This window comes from Syngnathus acus, chromosome 10 (genome assembly GCF_901709675.1).
Source record: "Syngnathus acus chromosome 10, fSynAcu1.2, whole genome shotgun sequence".
Classification (NCBI taxonomy): Eukaryota; Metazoa; Chordata; class Actinopteri; order Syngnathiformes; family Syngnathidae; genus Syngnathus; species Syngnathus acus.
Genome location: NC_051095.1, coordinates 19,709,271 through 19,725,604, shown reverse-complemented (window position 1 = coordinate 19,725,604; position 16,334 = coordinate 19,709,271). Strand labels below are relative to the sequence as shown.

Below are 16,334 nucleotides of genomic sequence, written 5' to 3'. Positions count from 1 at the left end.
AAATATTTTTATTGATGTTCTCATTTGTCCACCAAGACTGTAGGGGGCAATATGGAGCTGAACCATACATAGTGACGTAGAGTTGAAAGGTTACGAATTTGACGTCGCCGCATGTGAGTAGCTGATGTTGCTCTCCAACTACAACAAACCATAACAAGCGGCTCTTGTCGGTGAGTTTCAAGGAGTTTTTGAGGGAATCACAAGTGAATCGGCATCAATTTGGTTATCGAACGCAGACTCGTCAGTAGTTAGCATCAAAGTTTCGTTTTAGGACAGTCGCACTAGCCAGTTGATGAAAACCTAATTGTGAATAACTTAAATCATGCTGCCTCGTTTGTCTTATTGAAGTTAATTTTCCCATACTATAGGATATTCGCCCATTGACAGAGATTTGATTGTTGTTTTGTGAATAATTACGCCGGCGCAAGCTCTCTCCTTTCATTTGCGCTTAGATGCAGTGACGGGCGAAGAAAATAATTGATTAAAATTAATCGACCCTGCCACAGCTTGGTTTTAGCTCCAGGTATTTCTACTCGATCAGCAGTTAAGCTGCACATCCTCGAGCTCGTCTACCTGCTTGAGTAAAAACAGCTATGGGCCAAAGCCAAACTGGCAGGGTTTTTGTGGACCTGAATTTACAACCTCTGGTGCTTAGCATCTTGACTTCCATCAGAAGTTAAATTGAGGCAATCAAAATGGGATTTACACTTCAAAAGCTTGTATAAAGTAATTCATTTTGAAATGTATTTAATTTTATTATTTCACAGTTGGGTTTTCATTCAATAGTGTTAAATGAATGCCCAACAGATGCTGTCAACCCAAAGTGGGCATTATTTTCTTACTTTGAATGAATGTCCAATGCGCAGGTGTCATGTCCTGAGTTGCAATGAGGAACTTGAAGCTACTGAAGAGCCTGAAGAGTTCGGAGCTTCAGGGCCCGGGCTCTCCGCAGTGTTTGGCGGTACGCAGCGACACCGGGACACTACTGATCGCCTCTCAATACTCAATCGCTGAGTTCAACCCTCAAACTGGACAGGTAAAGTGGGGTATATGTACTGTACACGCACATGTGCACACACACTTTGGAAATGTGTGCGCACTGCTCTGAGAGTAGCAACTTGGTGAGATTTCCAGTAAAGTATTGGTTGGAATGGCCACTTCAAAATGAGTACCAGTTACAACTTGTGTGAAGGGGGAAAAAAAAAATCCGATTTTTGGCCATAATTGCCCTGCACTCTCTGATTGGCAATGTTCTTTTTGCTTGTTTGTTTGTTTGTTTGTTTGTTTGTTTTTTTATGCTTGATGCATGTTTCCCCCCCCCCCCCACTTTCTGGTTGTAGGTGGCAAGTGAGGCCTCGCTGACAGCAGATGGCTACCTCCCAGCAGATGGCAGTGGCTGCGTGGTCGGGCTGCAAGACCTGCCAGAGACCGAGTCAGCATGTTTGGCCTTGACTAGCGGGGATGTCGTCGTCTTTGACTTCAACACCAGCCAGGTACGTTGCATTGTACGTGTCCTCTTCAGTGCGCTGTGTTAAACGCACGGGTAACTAGTCTGTTCCTAACAGTTGGAGTGTGTCGGCAGTGTGAACAGCGGGCTGACCTCCATGAGTTGGAGTCCTGATGAAGAACTCGTCATTCTCACGACCGGTCAGCTGTCAAATTAATCTAAATCCAGCATTCCCCCGCTCTATTGTGGATTTTTAAGTAATCATTTTTTTGCAGTTTTTATAGTGTACAATGTTGCCATGCTCGTAACCCAAAACATAAAAATCTCAAATCATCACTCCACAATCAAAAGAATGAAAATGACAGAAATCCCCAAACACACACGCACACCTATAAACCATCCAAGAAATTAACATATTTTACACATAGATTGTAATTAAACATCTGCTCATTTTGATTAATCAATTGTACGGCTTCTTCTTGTGTGCACAAATTGGCCACCTGAGAGCAGTATAACTAATACATACAGAAGGGTTCACTGTTGTATTAGAAATGTGTCAGTGTTTCATATTTGGCGCTTGCAGGTCAGGAAACCATTATCATGATGACCAAAACATTTGAGCCGATTACCGAGTTTGGAATTCACCAGGATGACTTTGGCGAAGGTACGACTTATTTGTGGATTTATGATAAACGTAGTCATACTCTTGAGTAACATGGTGTCCTACTTGACAGGGAAGTTCATCACAGTGGGTTGGGGCAAGAAGGAGACACAGTTTCATGGCTCAGAAGGCAAACAGGCCGCACAGAAGAAGGCTCAGGTTTGTCTATGTGTGGGGGGGTGACAGCCTACAAAATATTTTTACTGTCTTACATTACTCAAGCCAACGGTTCTTTTTGGAAACACTCGGAAAACATCAGCACATATCTGGTGTATGTTCTCACTCGTTTTTGTGGAATCCTATGTGGTCACCTGACATTTTTGCCTCTAAGGACTTAGTCTAGAAATCTATGGTGGCACAGAATCTTAACTTTTGTGGCGCTCTCTGCTGAGATTATTGGAGCAAAGCAGTGAGCCACACACAGTAAGACCAGAACTGTTGAATGCATTTTGAAAGATCCCTAATTATATAATTTTTAAGGGAAATGAATCATCCCGTTTATTAATATGGCTATACCATAACATGTGGAAAAGTGAAACAATATGATGCACTCTACATACTTTATAAAGGACTGTGGTCAATGTGCTTGCAGGAAGTGAAGCCGACAGCAGAGTGGGACGACAGATGCCCTCGAGTGACATGGCGAGGGGATGGACAGCTTTTTGCTGTCAGTGCCGTCTGCCCGAGTACAGGAGCCCGGAAGGTCCGGGTGTGGAACAGGGAAGGCGTCCTGCAGGCCACCAGCGAGGCTGTCAATGGCCTGGAGCAGGCGCTGTCCTGGAAGTAAGAAGTTTTCAATAACAGTTCAACCCTAAATCCAAAAGCTGACAATTAGCATCTATGTAGCTTTGTTACAGCACTTAATGCAATGACTATAGAAACTCAAATTAGTGTTATTTTTTACCTGTTAAAAAACTCATTACAATTTTGTTTGGTTTTGGGGGAAGCTCCAACAGACTGACGGCTTTTCCATTCATTTGATTGGGGAAAGATTATTTCAGATATAAAAGTTTTGAGTATGGTCCAAGAACAAGTTAAACTCTCCTCTCGAGGCACAACTGTAAACAAAATGCCTAGACTTATGCTACAGTCAAAAATGTTCATGGCATGCACGGACGGGCATGTGTAAATGTATGTCACATGATTAATGGCAAAAAAATAAATAAATCTGTGTTTCAGACCTTCCGGCAGCTTGTTGGCGAGCACCCAGCGCCATCCCAACAAGCACTGTGTGGTCTTCATGGAGAAGAACGGCCTGCTGCATGGAGACTTCACCCTGCCCTTCAGAAAAGACCAGGCTAAGGCACATCCATGCTGCTATAGCCCGCTGTCGTATGCTTCTGGGGCTAAAGTTTTCCTTTCAGGTGAAGGAGCTTCTGTGGAACAACGACTCCACGGTTCTGGCTGTCTGGTTGGAGGATTTAACACCGGGCGAGGACGGACGCTTGAACACTTGGGGTGAGTTCGGTCCCCTTGTTTGTGTCGCACTGACCAGGTCAGTGGCCTAGTGGTAGAGTGTCCGCCCTGAGACTGGAAGGTTGTGGGTTCAAACCCCGACCGGGTCATACCAAAGACTATAAAAATGGGACCCGTTGCCTCCCTGCTTGGCACTCAGCATTAAGGGTTGGAATTGGGGGGTTAGATCACCAACTGATTCCCGAGCGCGGCACCGCTGCTGCTCACTGCTCCCCTCTCCCCCAGGGGATGGATTAAAATCACACGGGGATGGGTTAAATGCAGAGGACAAATTTCACCACACCCAGGTGTGTGTGTGACGATCATTGGGACTTTAATCTTATGCCAGCTCAGTGGCCTAGTGGTAGAGTGTCCGCCCTGAGACTGGAAGGTTGTGGGTTCAAACCCCGGCCGGGTCATACCAAAGACTATAAAAATGGGACCCATTGCCTCCCTGCTTGGCACTCAGCATTAAGGGTTGGAATTGGGGGGTTAGATCACCAACTGATTCCCGAGCGCGGCACCGCTGCTGCTCACTGCTCCCCTCTCCCCCAGGGGATGGATTAAAATCACACGGGGATGGGTTAAATGCAGAGGACAAATTTCACCACACCCAGGTGTGTGTGTGACGATCATTTGGGACTTTAACTTTAACTTTATACACTCTGCATACATGAATGTTGTCCCATCTTCTACATGCAGTGCAACTGTGGACAGTGGCAAACTACCACTGGTACCTGAAACAGAGCCTGGATTTCGGCACAGACCCAAGCCAGGCTCCGGTGTGCGTGTGCTGGGACCCTGAACGGGCTCTGCGTCTGCACCTGGCCACCCGCGGCTGGAGCTGCCTGGTTTACGACTGGGGCTGGACGACGGAGAGGAGCCCGGGGACGGATGCCTCGGACTACGCCAACGTGGCTGTGATTGACGGAGGTCAGGACCAATTGGATGAGAGGAATGTTGTTGATTAATATGATAAAAAATCAATAATACCCCCCCCCCGCACACACACACCATCCAGATAAGATCCTGGTGACCACCTTCAGGCAGGGCATTGTTCCTCCACCCATGTGTTCCTTTGACCTCCAGCTCAGCTCACCTGTCAATCAGGTTACCTTCCTCTGCCAGCCTCAGAGGACCAATCAGCTCGCGGCACTTACCGCAAATGGAAACATAACCATCTACAACCAAGGTGGGTCTCCACAGTTAGTACGCCACTATTTTACCTAAATGATTAGTTCCAGCATATTCTGTATTAAAGGTAGAAGCCAAGTCAGTAATCTTTACATTTATCTTGTTCTTTGCTCCCCCCGCTCGTCCAAAGGCGGCATTCTGCTTAATATTGCGTGCTTCAAATCTGAAGCAGCAAAATCCACTTGTTTTCATCCACAAAAAAAGTGAGATACGTGCTTTAATGACAGGGAGTTTGGCACCAAGTTGAATTTGCCACTACTCTCTGTACATCAAGTTTATCATTAGCAACTTTTCATTAAGCAGATTCTGGAGGCGAACCTAACAAAGCTGCAAATGAATTTAAGACTGTGATTCGTCCCTTGGTCTTCAAGGAAACCTTCAGGTAACAAAACTACAGTCACAAACATGTAAAAGCAGTCATCCATCTTAAAATGTTGATCTGTTGCTTTTGCAGCATCGCCATGCATCAGGAGGCCCCGCTATGTCTGCGACATCTGCTGTGGCTTCAGGACAATCTCTTTGTGGCTGTGAGCACAGGTCTGGTGCCCACCTCCTCCGCCCTGATACTGCTGTGTCCCAGCCAGGACGTCGACACGCTCTCCGTCAGGTGCCGAATGAGACGAACCCTGGTCTGACATTGACGACAGACTGAATTATTCTTCATTTTTTGTTTTTCCCCTGTTCTTTTTGTTGTTGTTTTTTTATCCACTGTAGATGTCGGCTAGAAGTGGACGGCGTCGTGATCAGCATGGTCCAATGTTGTAGCACGCGCTCGGTTGCCCTACAGCTGGAGGATGGGCGCATTAGGAAGTTGCTCTGGGGTCAGTCGAATCGGCAATACTCAGGCACAATAGGTCATACATGTGCAATGTATACAATTACTCTGTTATCACTCGTTGCCAGTTATTCATCCTAACTGCCTTACACAATAGAAATACACAGAAACACTACAAAAGAAATCTACAGTTCCAAGTTCATGAGACACATGAGCAAACGTACTGTACATGTCATGCGATTTATGCTCCTCTCAACACTTATTCCTGGAATCCGCCATTTTGCACAGTATAGGAACAAACAGAATGGCTAGTAATAATATACAGCATCGTTTCAAAGTAGTATTTTTGTGCAGATTGTGCCGATCCTTCGGTGGAGGAGTGGCAGGAGTCCAGTGGGTGCAGCGTTAACTTCCCCGTGCCCTGCACTCAAATGGCTCTCTGCAGTGTGGATGGCCAGGTAAAACCAAATTGAAGAGTTCAGACTTAAACTGATTCAGTGGTACATTCACTTACAAGTGCCCTGCGTGTCTATGTATGCCCTTTATGTCATCGCTTCAACTTCTAGATTTGAAGAGTCTCTATCATCATTTCTCACTTTTGTAATAGTCTGTAGATTTAACATGACCAACACTCACAAGCGTGCCACTGCAGGTGATGAGTTGTACTTTAAAGCCAACACTAACTTTGCCAGGAGTGTGTGCTGGGCCTGACGGACAGATCTCACCTGTACGCTGCTGATGTGGAGGTAAGTGGCCATTTTGGCACAGTGGCTGATACTGGCATCCCTGCTGAACTTGTCCACTTCCTTCCCCTTAGCTCGCCTCCAACGTGTCATCCTTTGCCGTGTGTGACGACTTCCTGGTGGTCACCACGCACTCGCACACGTGCCGCTGCCTCAGACTGAGCACACTCGGCCTTAAAGGTACATGGCTATCATTTTGTCCCTCTCGAGACACAATAGAAATAATTACCACAGCGAGCAATAGACCGTAATAAAAAAAAAAAAAGAAAATCGTCTCGTAAATAATTATTTAGAAGTGATTTGATGTCAATTGATTGTCAAATTAAACAGTCACTATTTTGATAACTGATTATAGGGTGCTAGTTCAATTTAAAATTATCCAAATTTTGAGCAGTGATAGTACTGTCAACATTTGTGCCAGTATGTGAGTGTATATGCACAAAGGTTATTTGTGGTTACCTCACCACCAAAGAAGGGATGCTGAACTTTGCCTTTTTTTTTCATCCTTGTAACTGCAAATATTCTCAGATTTCTGTAGTCCTGTTTGAAAGCAGACTTCTAATTGTGCTTGAATTAAAATGAAACATTTCAAAACAGTTATCAAGTTTTTTTCCTTACATGTTATAGACCAAACTAGTAACTGACTCTTAATTTGTTTATGCATATTTTTGCACCGTCAATTTGAAATATTGTTTTTGAATATAGGAATAGAAATTGAGACTTTTTAAATTTATTGATTTTTTTATTTTTATTTTTATTTTTTATTAATCCATTATAAAAATAATTGTTAATTACAACCGTAATCTTAATTTATATTCATGATAACCGTCACATTGCACAATTTTTCCGAACACAACGAATAGGCAACGATTCAAAGAAAACAACCAGCGACTTCAATTCCTGCGAAGAAACATACAATATGAGCAGAATCACATGCACATTTTTTGTTGTGTGACAAGAAATACACTTTGAAAACTCCCACAGCGCTGCAAGCAGCCTTGGCCCAGGACGGCGGGCAGAACGACGAGACCTTGCGGCGAGTGGAGCGGGGGTCCCGTGTGGTCACAGTGGTGCCACAAGACACACGGGTGGTCTTGCAAGTGAGCCCCAAACACTCTCTGCCTCTCAAGACCACTCGCAGGGAGATGTTTACTGAGTTTGTGTGTGCAGATGCCGCGTGGGAATTTGGAGACTGTCCACCATCGGGCTCTGGTGCTGGCGCAGCTCAGGCAGTGGCTGGACGAGTGAGTAGACGAGTGTAGACCTCCGCCACGGCCCAACAGTCCTGTATGTGTGATGTACAGTGGTCATGCAGTCACTGCTATGTTTTTTCCCCAGTTTGAAGTTCAGGGAAGCTTTCGAGTGTATGAGGAAGCTGCGCATCAACCTCAACCTCATTTATGACCACAATCCAAAGGTACATGCAAAGTTTTGTTATCATGGATTATTACTCTGAAGTATTATTTGGATAAGTTTAGAGATCATGTCAAACCAAAGGTTAAGTCATTGTGAGAAAGAAGGATTTTGTATAATAAAAATCTACAATAGAAAGATTTAAAAAGAGTGGGGGTGTCCTCTGACCAATCTGCTCACTACTTTAGGTGTTCTTGGAGAACACGCACACATTCCTGAAGCAGTTGGACTCCATCAGCAACATCAACCTGTTCCTCACAGAGCTCAGGTCAGCCCATCGTTGTCATGTGAGGACTGGCCACTATGAGTTCTTTTTCAGCTTTTAACATTGCCCCATCCCTATCGCCATCAGGGAGGAGGACACCACCATTAGCATGTATCCTCGCCCCGGGGGATGCCCGCAGCTACAGCGGCCGCTGCACGCCCCCGGATCTAAGAAGGTGGATGTCATTTGTGATGCTCTACGCAGAACCATGGAGGACACACATCCCAACAAGTCAGTGAAAACTTTCAATAGGAATTAATAGAAAAACATTATATAGTTGGAATTTTTTTATCATGATTATTCAATAAGATTTTAAAATCATGTTTGTACTTCTTAAGTCATCTATCTTGTACCCACACACACATACACGTTATCATTTTAATCTATATTCATTATTTTTCCCCCCACATTTTATTATTTTAATCTTTATTCATTTAAAAAAAATATAATTTATTTTTTAGTAAAAAACCAATTCCCGCCACTTTAGGTTTTGTCTGTCTGTACTAACGACACATGTGAAGAAGTCAACTCCTGAGCTGGAGATTGCCCTGCAGAAAGTCCATGAGCTTCGAGGTGAGCAAGATGCTTTGGGACGCTCTGTCATGCACTGCTTTGGCACAATAAACCCTTAACACAGCAGTTTGCTTTACAAGCCAAATATTAGAAACAGCTCTGAGTGCAACCGCTGCCGTCGCTTTTGCAGTGAACCCTCCTGAAGGAGACGGTGGCGTGAACGCTGAGGAGGCACTGAAGTATCTCCTCTTCCTCGTCAATGTCAACGACTTGTACGAACACTCGCTGGGGACGTACGACTTTGACCTGGTGCTCATGGTGGCCGAGAAATCACAGAAGGTACTAAAAAAAAAAAAGTCTGAATGTGAGAGTGGCTGTTTTTCTATATGTACCACGCCTCTCAACAAATGATGATAAGCAATAGCCAATTATTGATGAGGTGAGTTGAGGTCAAACCCCAATGCTGCGTGTGCACAGGATCCCAAAGAGTACCTCCCCTTCCTGAACATGCTGAAGAGCATGGAGGTCAACTACCAGCGCTACACCATTGACAAACACCTGAGACGTTATGGCAAGGCGCTGATGCACCTCAGGAAGTCTGGTAGGCCTCCATTTTGTCTTTCACAGGAAGCCACTTTTGCACATAGGTGGGTAGTAACATGTAGACTCGGTTCAGCTGATATTTTACTCTTTATGGACATTTTGTGATCGTCTTTAATGTTTTAATTCATTGACGGTTGATCAGATCGGTGAATGAAGACACAAATAGCCGCAATTTTTCCACATCTTACTCTGACGAGCTGCCACAAAGAAGGAAACTTTGGAGCAATGCGGCCAAAAAAGGACCAGGCAATACTTTGGAATTACTCCTCAACCAGATGAAAACTCTGGAAGAAAATCAGCAGAAAACTATGGACACTGAATGGAATGGAGACTTGATTGATTGGATTAGAAACCAAGATGGAGGAAATTGCATTTCTCAAAACTGAGAATGTCAAGAAAAGATGAAAATAGCAAAAGTCCTTCCCATTTAGTATAAACAAGGGAGTAAGAATGAACTAAATAACTTGTCCTATTTCGATTCTCCCACGGTGCAATAAAATCATAGAGAAACCGTTTTGTCAAAGGTTGGAGAAATACATTGAAGATAACAATAATGACAATCAATATGGCTTTTGGAAAAAGAAATCAACTACTCAAGCTCTCACAGATTTCACCGCCTTGGACAAGGGGCTGCATAGTATTGGAATATTTTTGGACCTAAGAAAAGCTTTCGACACCATTGGTCATAACATACTATTTGAAAAACTAAATACCGTAATTTTCGGACTATAAGTCGCGTTTTTTTTCATAGTTTGGGTGGGGGGGCGACTTATACTCAGGAGCGACTTATATATGTTTTTTTTCACAAATCTTTACTTGATCATTAACACATCACTTACTTACAAGTATAGTTGACCACTTCACATGTTATTTTTAGTATAGTTGACCACTTCACATGCTTTGATATCTTTATCTTGAACATATTCAAAACATGAAAAATAGAGAGAAAAAATCAAATAAAGTAATTAACACTTTAAAGCGCCATATACTCTGGACATGTCCTCTGTCACCAGGATGACATAAAGGACGAGAAATTTGATCGATGGATTTAATGATTTGGAGTGACACAAATGGTTTGATAATATTGTTGTTTATGTGATAGTTATTTAAAATATAGTTTATATATCGTTGTATGGGCCTGTGGAATAATTTGAACTGCGGCGCGGCACACGGCATTGTTGACAAAGGACGATCGATGGATTTAATGAATTGGAGTGACACAGATGGTTTTATAAACGTGTTATTTATGTAATAGTTTTTTTTAAATAACTGAATGTTACGTCAGGCCCGTTCTCAGCTCCTCGTTTGTGTTTGTCACGTTAGCATACCGTATCGTTTAGCCTGTTGTTGCTCGTTCATGTCTGTTCTTGGTGTTGGATTTTGTCGAATAAATTGCCCCCCAAAATGCGACTTATACTCCGGAGCGACTTATACATGTTTTTTTTCACATTTTTGGGCATTTTATGGCTGGTGCGACTTATACTCCGGTGCGACTTATAGTCCGAAAATTACGGTAGATATGGAATACTGGGCAAACCAATACAATGGATAAAAAGCTTTAAAAAAAAAGTGAAATGTTTACTCATACAAAATGCGCATTCTTTATTAAACCCGAGGTAATATGCTGTGAATTGTCTTGTATTATATCTATAATCAACGCTGTTGTTAAACACTGAAATGTAGAAACAATATGTCGAACATATATAATGAGTGGGAGTTGCAGTCTTGAGGGCACACTGGGAGCAGATCTACTAGCGACATGAACAGGCAATTCTGCTGCATTCAAATCACATTGTACAAGTCAAATTCAGTTTCCCTTTGCTTCTTCCTTTTCATGGTTATGGTGGTATACAGGTAGTACTGTAGTCATGTAGATTGTGTGTCTGGCAGTGAAACCTTGGCTGGAATCGTGACAGGACCAGATAAGCAGAATTGCTTCAACCCATTTCCCAGAAGGTGAAATGAGAGCGTAAAAATTGGATTGTTTATGTACTTGGCGAAATAAACAAATCAAAAACTCAAAATCGACACAATGCTCTTCAAATGTCAGAGACATTGACAACTCAAACAGCAAGGAGGAGTTCCGACTCATACGTTCACAATTTAGGTTCTTCATTCAAATACTATCTTTGAAAAAGTTCCACCTTGCATTTTCAGTTTTGAAAGCAGCTCCCACCTCTCAACATGCACAACTAAATCAAATGAAACTCAAAGTCTTAATGTCTTTTGTTTTAGGAGATGAGCATTTCCCAGAAGTTTTACAGCTGGTGAAGGAGCAGAAGCTTTACAGCCAAGCTCTGCGTCTTTACTCAGCTGACAGCGCTCACTACAAGGTACTTCACATTCAGCACCTTCCTGCTCAGCTTCCTATCATAATCGCATGCGGCTTCTCCCAAGGCACTGAGCCGTGCCTACGCCAAGCACCTTCTAGATCAGCAGCAAGCTGAGCAGGCTGGCCTGATGCTATGGCGATGCGGTGAGCTCGACGGAGCCTTGCAGGCCTTCACCACCGGCGCCAGCTGGAGAAACGCCATCTGCGTGGCACAGCAGATTCCGCTGCCCAGCGACCGACTTGCCCTGCTAGCCCGAGACCTCGCAGGTAACCACGGCGGTACCTTCAATCGAGGAAGCCTTAATAAGCGCGGTGTCTCAGTGTCTTACATTCTTTTTGGTGCCATTTTCTAAATATTCGTGTGCATGCGAGCAAACACCCAAGAATCCCTAACACTGTACATTGTGGCTTTATGAAGTCAAGTCCATTAAAAATTGCTGACATGAACTTGCAACTTTGAAACATCCAGTATGGCTGCCATGTTGCAGCCATGGCTATTTGGCTCAAATTGAAGTCTGTGTGTGCAAGTTAATGCAAAACAATGACACTTTTTAAATTTGCTTTCTCTCAGGTAGGCTGAGCGGACAGCGACGCTTCACGGAAGCAGCCGTGCTGCTGGACCAGTATGCCAAAGTAGGTTGTTAATACAAAACCAACAGTTTGTAAACAATGACTATCATTGTTGATTGTGGTTTTGTCCTCATACAGGACTGTGAGGAAGCCATTTCGATGCTGATCTCCGGTGCGGCCTGGGAAGAGGCACTACGGCTGGTTGGTGCAAAAAATTCATGCGTACAAATCCACGTTGTGATCCAATAATAGCACTGACAAAATTTTAAATTTCTTACACAGGGCATACAAAAATATTAGAAAGGCCTTTTAAGCACTGCCTCACTCCTTGGGCCATGTGTGTAGGCATGGCCCCATATTTAGATTCTGACTCTATAATCATGAGCAAAAATATTACAGCATCTACATATTTATATTTTTAGCTCGTAAATGTCATTCTTGGAAATATTTGGGTAAATTTGGACCGTATGTTGCTTTTGCCCTCTGAGAATGATAACATTATGTTATGCAATCAAACAACGTTGCCTTAAAAATTACCTGCTTACTTAATTCAAGCATTGAATGGAAAACAGCATTGACCTGCTAATGGTTAGCATTGCTAGTTGCGTTTTTAGAATCAAAAGCTATTTGAGCACAAATACATTACGGCATGCACAAATAATACTTGTTTTTATTTGTCTGTAGGACTATTCACTGCCTCCAGGTGGCCAAAGAGTGCAAACAAAAAGAATTAATTAGATTACAGCATTAAATCACGATTCACAAACTTTTCGAAATTCTTTTGGTTCTTAATCTTTTTATATGGAGTACAATCTTTCGAAGTGCCAACTTGTTTTTGTTATATTTAGTGGCAGGATGGAAATGATGAATGACATTCCTATTCATATAAGTGGATAAAGATGGTTTGAGGTGCGAGTGTTTTGAGTTATGGGTGTGGTCACGGAAAAAAAGCACCTCACATTTGTTTTGTCAACTTGTAAACGTCAATATTAGCCTCGGATGTCATCTGTACTTTGGGAGTCAACTGAATATTGAGCTGAATAAGCGCTGCTTCCAACAACTGCTTCACGCTTGTGTTGCAAGTACAAAATGTGCAGTACATATGTTGATCGTACTTCAGTTTACTTTCATTGTCATTTAAATTGAGTGTTTCTTTTTATGCTTGAGATTCACATGCACAACAGAGCTGACATCACAGAGACAGACCTGAAACCCGCCCTGGATGAAGGTAGCTTTTAGGAGCCAATTTTTTCTCTTAAGTGGAACCTTCCATCTTTTAATTTTGTTTCCCCCCATGGCAGCGGCATCAGCACAGATTTTCCTGGTGGAGACGCAGCTGGCCGCCTTCTCGCACCACCGCGCACGTCTGACGCTGGTGCGGCAGCAGAAAGAGGACAAAGCCCGAATGAGCATGCTGGGTGAGGACAGGCAACTGTGACGTGATAGGTTGCCATGGTAACATCATCGAAACAAAACAACATCTTGTCTCTTCGCAGATGAGGACGGTCCCGACTGTGCGGACGCAGAACTTTACTCCGAGGCCAGCAGCGTCACGAACGCGTCCAAGTACTCCCACAGCAACTCGCGCGTCTCCTCGTAAGACACACGCACACACATTATTATTGTCATTATTACTAAAACATGATGTGCAAATTAAAAAAAAAATACATTCGGAATCAATTATCTTTTTAAAAAAGTAGACATTTGCTGGCCAGTGTAATAATTATAATAATCATAACAAAAGCTTTTTGTTTTTTTTTATTGATGAAAGGAAAAATAGCAGGGGGAAGAGGATACTTTAGATAAATATGTAATAGACAAAATCTTTTTGAGTTTTAGCTTTGAACACAGGTGAGTTGAAAGCGTTGAGTGACAAATCTGTCACAACAATATCAAAATCAAATTTGCACGTATTACGATGAAGCAGTTGGGTGGATGGGTACTTGCAAGCCTTTGGCGTTGAAAGGCTACTGCATGCGATGACAAACCGCACTGATGTCAAACTAAGACCATATCACAGACTCAGTTTGAACAATGTTATGGTTAAAAGTATGGGCAAAGGTACATGCGATCTGATGACACGGGATCTTTAAATCAAATATGAACTTCTGACTTTTTAAATTGTCCACCAGATGGCACAAGTTCTCACCACTGAAACATGTAGATTAAGGGTGTACAACTTCATGATAGAGGTGGCCGCATTATTTGATTTTTTTGTCATTGTTACTCTTGGGCCACATCGGATAGCATACAAGCTCTATGAAAATGTAATTTAAAAAAATATGTACATGTCAGTTTTTGTTTTTTTGATCAACCCAGTATACATAGAGCAAAATGTTTTTAATGCTTGTGTGTTTTTAAAATCTGCACCTCGACTCCAAAATTCACTGAGTGTATAAGCTGCTTTCTAGTTCATCTGAAAGACTATCTTCTTGACCTCATTTGCTTTTGTGGAACTGTTGTTTCTGGGTGTAAATATGTACCCAAGTGACGTTAAATGTTCAAGAGATATGATGTGATGCAGGAGGTCTTCAAAAAACCGCCGCAAGGCTGAGAGGAAGAAGCTGAGTCTGAAGGAAGGAAATCCCCAGGAGGAAAAAGCGCTCTTGTACACCCTGGGAGAGATGGTTGCCAGCGTGGACAAAATGAGAGGTGAATGTGTACACTTGAGCTTTTTGAAAGCACGTTACACATTGTGGGGATTCATGTTTCTGTGGTTTGATTTTGTTCTGTAGAGGAGATTCAGGCGCTGCTCAAGGCTCTCGTGCTCTTCCGCTTCGACAGGCAAGCCGATGAACTCCAACTCGTTTTTCAGCAAGCTCTGCACGCCATGGAGGAGGCCGTCCCGGAAGTATGGCCTCAGGACATACAGAGCAGCCACACACCGGTAATCAATTTTCAATTCATAATCTATTCCACATACAAAGTATTGTTTTTTATTTTTTATATTTCCCGGCTGAAGACAAACGTTTAAAGTGGAAACAAATCTGAATGTAGCCCACTTGTCTGCTTGTTGTGTCCAGCTGACGGGACCCAACTCAACAGCAAACAGTATCATGGCTTCCTTCCAGCAGCAGCAGACGCAGACGCAGCCAACGTCAAAAGGTCTGGGTCAGGATGTGCTCATCTTTTTGTCATATTCACACATTCATTCATTCACCCAGTCAATGCATTTGTGCTTTCCTTGCTGTGATGTCTATTCAACTCCCGCCTCCCTGCACTGCCATTGGCTGGCGATCCAAATGCCCGTTGTCAGTCGTTGGGTTTAGATGCAAGCTTTTTTGTCATTTGTCAGTTAAATGTGCCACTACATGAATCAGATAGGGTGACCACCTCCAGACTGACAAAATGTGGGAAATGATTAAGTGACAATCTGGGACAGACATAACTTTCGACAGGATAGGCCTATACAAGACAAAAGACTCATTTTGAAACATCTTGCCTTTATTGAGGCTATCAAATATGTCAAAAGTGCAAAAGACCAGGAATTATACAACAAAATATACTTTCAGTGAATCAAATTAAAAGAAACAGAAAAAAAATAAATAAAAACAACTGATGCTTTGCATGTTTCCTGTCACCAGATATTGAGATCTCGACTCCGCCTACGATGAGAAGTGGAGTCAAGTGGAATTTGGACTTTTGAACGAAACTTATTTTTGTTTGAATGTATTAGATATTAAAGAGAATACACATTATGTAAAAAATAAATAAAGCACTTCTTCATCCAGACACCACCTTGTGTGTGTAAACGTTAATAAAATGGTCATCGTCCGATGGTTTTCGGTGCCGGCTGGCCTAAACTGCGTTTCCCTGACAACCCTCCCCCATGTATTGGACACGCCCCACATAAGGAAGTGCGAGGATGGGAGGTTTATTTATTTCTCAGTTCAACCTTTTATTCAAACACATTAGGTATAATAACACTATCAACTACAAACTGACATCAACAAAGTAAGACATACCGAATACCAAAATAACACAAAACAAACAAACCAAAGCACACACAAAAAAATAAAAACACATTTCAGGGCAACTATCTTCTATACAAAAAATATACAGTCAGAGCAAATATCTTACAGAGACCGCCTTTCAATAAATAAGGTTCGTTTTACAGCATTCTTGGTGTTAATAAGCTTCAACGAATTGTTGTAGGATTTCAGATCATTCTTCCAATGCAGAATGTTTGGTTTTGTTTGAAAGTGTATGTATTGTTTGGCCAACAAAATAATATTTACCATTATGAAAAAAGCCATATTTAACATCAGAGATAGTAAGAGAAATAAAGAGCAACTTTATTGAACAAGCTAACCTTTGTACAAACTCACAGCAAAAGAAAAGATGGTCTAAATCTTCAATTTCA

At 42.5% G+C, this 16,334-nt stretch overlaps 1 protein-coding gene across 2 annotated transcripts; it reads left to right on the top strand.

Annotated features, from left to right (window-relative positions):
- Positions 1 to 72: 72 nt before the first annotated feature.
- On the top strand, positions 73 to 15,703 carry elp1 (elongator acetyltransferase complex subunit 1). 2 transcript variants are annotated; one of them, XM_037260112.1, is made up of 36 exons: positions 73 to 170; positions 867 to 1,036; positions 1,341 to 1,493; positions 1,566 to 1,647; positions 2,031 to 2,111; positions 2,182 to 2,267; positions 2,701 to 2,891; positions 3,288 to 3,411; positions 3,473 to 3,566; positions 4,266 to 4,496; positions 4,585 to 4,755; positions 5,061 to 5,139; positions 5,212 to 5,364; positions 5,472 to 5,578; positions 5,887 to 5,990; positions 6,225 to 6,278; positions 6,350 to 6,455; positions 7,260 to 7,375; positions 7,446 to 7,519; positions 7,614 to 7,692; positions 7,877 to 7,956; positions 8,041 to 8,184; positions 8,441 to 8,526; positions 8,657 to 8,805; positions 8,944 to 9,067; positions 11,305 to 11,402; positions 11,467 to 11,668; positions 11,973 to 12,034; positions 12,110 to 12,172; positions 13,139 to 13,199; positions 13,273 to 13,389; positions 13,468 to 13,567; positions 14,496 to 14,623; positions 14,707 to 14,858; positions 14,995 to 15,076; positions 15,556 to 15,703. In XM_037260112.1, exons 2-36 carry the CDS (start codon positions 887 to 889, stop codon positions 15,615 to 15,617), a joined length of 3,945 nt encoding a protein of 1,314 aa, XP_037116007.1. In that variant the 5' UTR covers positions 73 to 170; positions 867 to 886; the 3' UTR covers positions 15,618 to 15,703. The 2 variants fall into 2 exon arrangements, with proteins under 2 accessions (XP_037116007.1, XP_037116006.1); XM_037260111.1 differs by having other exon boundaries at positions 5,058 to 5,139.
- The last annotated feature ends 631 nt before the right edge of the window (positions 15,704 to 16,334 follow it).

Bases quoted from the DNA above. Each gene is read 5' to 3' on its own strand.
- elp1 (XM_037260111.1), top strand. From the start codon at position 887: ATGAGGAACTTGAAGCTACTGAAGAGCCTGAAGAGTTCGGAGCTTCAG. The intron at 2,268-2,700 runs GTTTGTCTATGT...ATGTGCTTGCAG, and splicing joins CCGCACAGAAGAAGGCTCAG to GAAGTGAAGCCGACAGCAGA. The intron at 5,140-5,211 runs GTAACAAAACTA...TTGCTTTTGCAG, and splicing joins GTCTTCAAGGAAACCTTCAG to CATCGCCATGCATCAGGAGG.